The sequence below is a fragment of the Parasteatoda tepidariorum genome, chromosome 3 (assembly GCF_043381705.1).
Source record: "Parasteatoda tepidariorum isolate YZ-2023 chromosome 3, CAS_Ptep_4.0, whole genome shotgun sequence".
Lineage (NCBI taxonomy): Eukaryota > Metazoa > Arthropoda > Arachnida > Araneae > Theridiidae > Parasteatoda > Parasteatoda tepidariorum.
Genome location: NC_092206.1, coordinates 29,724,831 through 29,732,057, shown reverse-complemented (window position 1 = coordinate 29,732,057; position 7,227 = coordinate 29,724,831). Strand labels below are relative to the sequence as shown.

The 7,227-nt window shown below is 31.3% G+C and overlaps 1 protein-coding gene across 4 annotated transcripts in view; it reads left to right on the top strand.

The window, feature by feature from the left end:
* The window catches only part of LOC107456068 (synaptotagmin-15), a 170,984-nt gene that overhangs the window by 134,874 nt on the left and 28,883 nt on the right, over positions 1–7,227 (top strand). For 3 of the 4 annotated variants that reach the window (XM_071178452.1, XM_071178450.1, XM_071178453.1), the window contains exons 4-5: positions 1,345–1,469; positions 3,155–3,288. In XM_071178452.1, coding sequence (XP_071034553.1) covers positions 1,345–1,469; positions 3,155–3,288 — 259 coding nt within the window. Of the gene's footprint in view, positions 1–1,344; positions 1,474–3,154; positions 3,289–7,227 lie in introns of all 4 variants that reach the window. The other variant, XM_071178451.1, reaches the window with a different exon arrangement.

The window sequence follows — 7,227 nt, the reverse complement described above, 5'->3', positions numbered from 1 at the left end:
TTTTTTTCAAGTTCTTCGGCCTTTTCCTTAGGGAAATTTTGTTTCTTATTTGCTGCTAAAAAATGGCGTCTGATTCAGTCAATGACTTTGATGGAACTAAATGAAAACGTGATAAATTAATGTCCGATATTTACAGGCTCCCGCTAGACGGCGTACTCGAGCGTTGCGATCGCGAATTAAGGCCAGCATCTTTTATTACCTTGCTTAAATCCAGCCATCGGGCCAATCCAAGATAACAGACAAATTAAATGCAGTTCTTTACTTCAATAGAAACGCTCCTTAAAAATATATCCCACCATCATATTTTGAAATCTACCAACTTAGTTACGAAATAAATGTTGTTTTTTTTTATCTTATTTTAAAAAGTTTTGCGGTTGTATTTATATTTCTTTTGGGAAAGCACAGGCAGAATTAGCCTGAAGTTATTGAATATCTTTTCTTAACATACATCACAATTAATCTCAAATCAACCTTATTTTTCGAAATAAAATAGAGCTCCCATCTATAAAACTACTTCAGATGTTTCATTTTTACAAATGTTAGATTAAATCTTTAAAGTTAAACATGTAAATGTTTACATTCGTTCAAAACTTTTCTAGATAAAAATGGATTTTACTGAGTCTACGCTATTTTAATATTTAAAACCTTTTATAAAATATAAGATTTGATAACGGTAGAATGTCTGGCTTGAAAAATCAGTGCTCTTGGCTTGAATCAATTTTATAAAACTTTTTTAAAGGTTTTATTACAATGCAAGTCATTTAATATTTTCTGTTACCATGACGGTTGTTTTCCAAAGATAACTAAAAAATAGTAGTTGTGCCTGGTATGGAAAATATATATATGATCGAATGAAAAGTAGGTGATGGTATGATAAGGCCACTCTTAAGAGTTTTATATTTAGGCAAGAGGAGTATACCGCAAGTTGCGTATAAGCGATTAGTCCTTTAGCATGAGAGTATTTAAAGTGAATGTAAAGTCATGCTGAATTCGGGCGCGTCCAGAGCAGAATAGCGCATAGTATAAGTTTTATTAGTAGCAGAGGGTGAACATAATGCTGATATTCAGAAACAATGAGTACCATTTCTTCTTCTATATAGTCTATTTAAATGCTTTTTTATGAATCGGTAAATCAGGTTGTATCTGCTTTACACTTCTCTTACCTTTTTTAAAGACCCTAAATGGAGACGCTGCGTTTCTGACTACTTCAGAAGTATCTACTTTTAACTACATTAACCCTTATATAACAACATGTTTTCTCGTTTCAATCGATAAATGATTTTCTTTATTTTAATGTAACCACATGTTCTATATCTTAACATAATCTTGGTGTTTATTGTACAGGGATTCTGATGAGGAAGAGACGCACAACCCACCATGCCTGCACGGCCGTTTATGGTTTTCAATTCTGTATAAATCTGACGCCAATCACCTAGAAATTACATTGCTCAAAGCCAAGTATTTACCAGGCAAGTCAATATTGTGTTTTTTTTATCTCATTATGTAAACGAGTAATTAGTAGAATATCCTAAAATCATCATATCTCCTCGAAGTCGATTTATTTCCCTTTTAAAATACTAAAATAAAAATTATTTAATATTATTCGGTTCTAGATTTTCGCATTCAAAAGCACAGACTATATTAATAATACTGTCAAAATAGCTTACTGTCACTCACTAACCTGTTGGCATGAGTCTTAGTAAAGCTAAGAAATGTAATCACAGTAAATATTGCCTGATCCGTACGTGTTAATTCAAAATTTAGCTGATAATTGCAAATTTTAGTGGCAGAGCATGTAAAGACTTAGTAGTTTTCAAAATGCTGTTCTCAAAACATTTGTTAAATTCAGCTTAATAGTGTGACTATACTATTCAAACTCCAGCTACATAACGCTTTTATGTAAACGAAATTAAACAGCGTTACAAAATAACCTCAATTTAAAAAGAGAACACTAGATAAAAGAGAAAAAACTCACTAAAGTATACATCAAAATCGAGGAATCTATGTTGTTTCTAATGCCACTTGCCAATATCAGCAAACCTGCATGGTGAAACCGAGCAGAGGGTGCGTTTCTTGTTCTTCAGTGGCGCCATCAATGGCCAAGAATACGACTTCAACCACACACACACGTGTCATAGCCCGTTTATAGGGCTGACTCATTCATACATCCATCAGCAGATCGTAATTTTGACCTGAACCAGAGAACGATGAACCTCCAATTCAGTACCCCCAGAGGTTTGATTTGTTATGGGAATGTGGAGGGCTTTGTGACCCGACATATTTAACATGCACCGGTCACCATTTACGACACGGGAAGTCTTCAACAAGTGTAGATCGAACTCACGACCTCTTGGATATGGTCCCATCTATGTTCATTTAATAAGAATTGCCTTCCTGGAATCGCCATGTAATTTTAAAATTTGAGGAAATAAACTATTAATTCATATCCAAAGCCATTTAAAATGAGCTTTTAAACCTGAAAATGTTAAGATATTATTTCTCATGTTTTTCCACCTTGTTTGCATGTTCTTAACTAATTAAAAACATGTTAATTCGCACATTCTACCACTATCCATACCTAATTTATTCATTAAAAAACGTGTACCATCTTGCTCTTCTACCATGTTCTTAGTTAAAGATCATGTTTTTTCACATGTCCTTAGCTAATTAAAGTTTGTGTTACTTCATATATTCTATCTATGTTCTTTGAGTATAGAACATGTTAAACGTACTCGTTCTTTAGATAGGAAAAAACATATGAATATTCTTTATTAATGTTCTAATGTAATATGTTTTTTTAATGTAATATATTCTTTAATAATAATTGCACACTGACGTATAAATTCTTTACTAATTTTCACATGCGATGTTCACAGGTTCTTTAATGAAGCACAAGATATCATACTTTACATATTCTGCCACTATCTTTATATGTTCTTTAATGGTTAAAGAACATGTTACTTCTCCTTTTCTACTATGTTTACTTATGAACTAATTAAAGAATATATTACTTGACATATTCTACTACTATATTTATATGTTTTTTAACTGTTGCGTATTCTTTAATTAGTAAAAGAATTATTTAAAGCAACTGTATACCATCCTGTTTCATAAGACTAAAGTGTTGATAATAAATATTTTTTTGACATTTTAGGTAGAGGTCTGATTAATTCTCCACGTGATCCTTTCGTCAAAGTATTTCTACTTCCAGACGAGGAAAACTATCAACAATCTAAAATAAGAAAGAGGACTTTAGCTCCTAAATTTAATGAAACATTCACTTTTAAAGTAAGTATACAACGTTTTAAAAGTAACTTTTTTTCTTTCTTTATGTAACGTGAACAGCGCTCGTAGGAAAGATCAATGTCAGAAAAGCTTAATTCCCAGCTTTGTTTTTTGAAGGGAAGATAAATTAATAAACTGCTGTAATAAATCACCAAAACGTAAACTTTGCTCTATACTTAAACAGAATATATTCAATGGATTTTTGAAACTTGGCACTTGTATATTTAATCTGCCTCTTTCTTAATTACTTTTTGAAGTAATATTAATTGCTACTTGAATATAAAAGGAATCTATACCAAAAAAGAAAATACAAAATAAGTTTAAAAATGTTTTATTTAACCCTTTGACGCAGGTGCGATACCTGCATCCTTTTTATGCGCGCATTTTTTCAGTCGCTCTAATAACAGGCAGATATATATTTTGGTATTTTTACCTATAAAAAGCAGTTTAATAGTTACTAAAAAATTGTTAAATTATCAAAATTATATTTGCACTAAAACATAAAATCCAAAAAAATAGTTAGGATTTTTTTTTTCATTTATATTCAAAATTTTAACAATGATTGATTTTGTTAGTTGAAAAAATTTCACTGATTGTAGGGATAGTAATTATCGACAATGTCACCCTTCCTCTATGAAAATCTAGTTTACATGTCTTGTACACTAATGAATTGGAATTATATTTTTGTAGTCGTAGATACACAGCAGTACTCCCCCACCAGAATTATATCTGTGATAGAATTCGATGAACGGATACCACTAGTTGCTGTTTTGTGAGAAGCCGGGAGAGCTGTATTAAGATTACGGTACTTTTTTAATGCTAACAGTGAGAGATGTATTAAGTTCAAGGTCGTGATCGCCCCTGTGTTGCTTTAGCACTCGAGTGTATAAGTTGTACGTTGTGTGTGATGGAGACTCAGAAGCAACAACATGAGGAGGACAATGTCGCAGTCACAAGTAGCAAGCTAAATGTTCACTGTGGACCATCCATCAAAGTAGGCGTGTTCAAATCATAGTGGGCGTTTCTGTCAAGAACGGCGTGTTCACATCACGTCCGGGTCACCAATGTGGGAATAGTTGTTATCGAAAATTTCAACCTTCATCTATGAAAAGGTTGAACATTGAAAGGAGCTAACGTTAATAGTCATAAACTCAAAAAATTGAGTTGGCTGTTCACCGACGATTATAAAAAATATTTCTCTCAGAGCCGTGGTAGCTCAAGGGATAGAACATTCGCGCTCGAATGAGGTGAACCGGAGTCGAAACCAAGCGATGGCTGGTCGATACGAATTCCGCACCTGGTTCGCACTGACCACAGTGCTGATGTAACAATTTCCTCAGTGGTAAACGTATCAGGGGTTAGCCCCCTTGCCGTTAGGCTTAACAGTGGAAGGTTTTCCTCTCCTTGTAATGCAAATGCGATTTAATTCCATCAAAAAGTCCACCACGAATTCAAATTTATCCCAATACTTGATCCAGGAGTTCATTTGTCTTCTGGTTTGGGTTCAAAATGACAAGGCTACGGAATTGAACATTAGTAATTATGAACCCAAAAATTGGGTCGACTGTTCAACGACGGTTATAAAATAAAATATTTCTCTCAATTCATTTCTCAATAATGTATTTAATAGTAAATGAATATTATTAAAAAAAAATTGTTTTTAGAAATGGCCATACACCGAGTTGTTACACAATTTATTGCATTTACTAAGGACTATAAATGTAGAAAATTTTGATCTATTAAGTAAAATTCTTTGCAATTCTCTATCTAATAATTAGCTTTTGCGAAGCATTTGCTTATTTTCTATATATAATGTATAATTTAGAAATTATAAGTTCAATCTAAAAAGAAATAATTAAAAAAAATTTTAAAACCGTCTTTTCTTTTAAAACAAAATCACTCGAAATTTAAGTTTTGCATTCGAATAAAGTTCGAAACTTTAAATCTCTCTGGCAATTTGTGAAAAGGTTTTTAGTGAATTTCTTTTCAAATTCATTGAAAATCGACCGACATTTTCCTTTTTCTTCAGGAGCACTTCACTAATTTGTATGCCTTACATCAAACAGAGTAACTGCAGATTTCAAATAAGTTTCATTCAGTAAAAATAACTTTTACATTTTTCATGCAGGCACATATATTCTTTGCGTTGAAATGTTTTAACTTACTATAAAATAATGTTCAATAAAATATAAAATGATTTCTCTGTTAAAATAATATTATGCTATAAATAGATTTTTTTTTAAATGATAAAATCCTAAATAAATGGAAACACAATACGACAAAAAAAATTGATAACTAGATAAGAGAAACTTTCGGTTACAAATTTATTTTATTTTTAATTAAACTTTTATTTTATGCTTATTTTTAAATTTTATTTTATTTTAAATATATATATATTTTTTTTATTCTTTTGCTTTTTATTTTATTCTTTTGTTTTTTTTTATTTTATTGAGAATAAAATCTCGATTGAACTTAAATAAAGGATTTCGATAAATAAAAATTATAATGAACTCCTGATTTTTTTTAAAAACTTTTTACCAAATATAGATTTTGTTTAAAAATTTGAAAATTTTGAAAATACGATTCACGATACCAGCTAAAAAAATCTAAATATAATTAAGAATTTATTCGTAAAAAAAACTGAGATCATGAAGTCGCGATCTTATAATTCTCTCCCCCTAAGGGATTTGTCTTCTTTAGATCAACATGGATTCCACGACCACCATTTTTCAACTATTTTTGGTGTGATTATTTTTTCCTCGTTAGTCAAACTAAGGCTGAACTAGATTGCTACCCTTTTGTATACAGGCCTGCTCATTATCTAATCTTAAACTGACAGAACATCTCTACTAGCTACCTAACAGAAACAAACTAATCATTTATATTAGATAATAAGTAAAATAACGACATTAAGAAACTTGTTTTAGTTGCCTTGGTAACGAAAGAATAAGAGAAAACATATTTCGGTATTTGACTTAAATGGGATTTTGATGTTGTGCGCTGTGTTTTACTGTATTTTTATTCTGTCATCTGACGAAAAAGAAGTTTATTGTTTAAACGATACATACTAATATAAGTATCAATAGCAGCCTTGGAATTAGATACCTGCAAGTGACGTCATCATAGGTAAATAGGTTAATCGTAGCATTTGACGATTCAGAAGCCACTCAGTTTTGACACACTTACGTGACGTCTCTTACAGGCATCCAATTAAATCTGATTTAAAGTACATGGTTAGGCACAATCACTTCACTTCTCCAGTTGCAAGTACCTAATTGGGTATAATATGAAAAAAGCACAACTACTTCCACTTACTAGGAATAACATTTACCTTTTAGTTTAATTAATAAACTGAGTTTTAAATATGTTTACTAAATTCATAAACTTCGGTAAAACAACAATATAAATTATTTCCAAAGGAACTAGACTAATACAATTTCAACCTGGCGAGTAGCGACTTATAAACAAGACACTTCGTTTGATGCTTTTACTTGTTGCTAGAAATCAGGTTCGCAGAAAATGCTGTTTACTAGTTAAATTTAGTAGGAATAACACGATCTGTGACGTAGGCTATAGTATACCCAATCGCTCTTATTTTTTTCATTGATTGTATTTATAAAAATAAAGGAGTATTATGAATAAGAACATTTCCAACTTATGAAACTATGTTACTGGCATAAGTTTTTAATTGAATAATTCTGACATTAATAATTTTTGGACGTGATGGATCATATTTTTTATTGAAGTTATACTTCTTATGCGACTTCCAACAAGGTTGCGTTAAACGTTTAACGCCACATTTTTATTGGCCGAGAAATCACGTGGTAGGATTCAGTTTTCCCTCATTCATTTCCATATTGTTTTGGTTCTCACAAGCATAAAAATAATAGAAGTCATAAAAGTATTGTTTTTCTATTCGCGATTGCAACGAACTATAGGGGG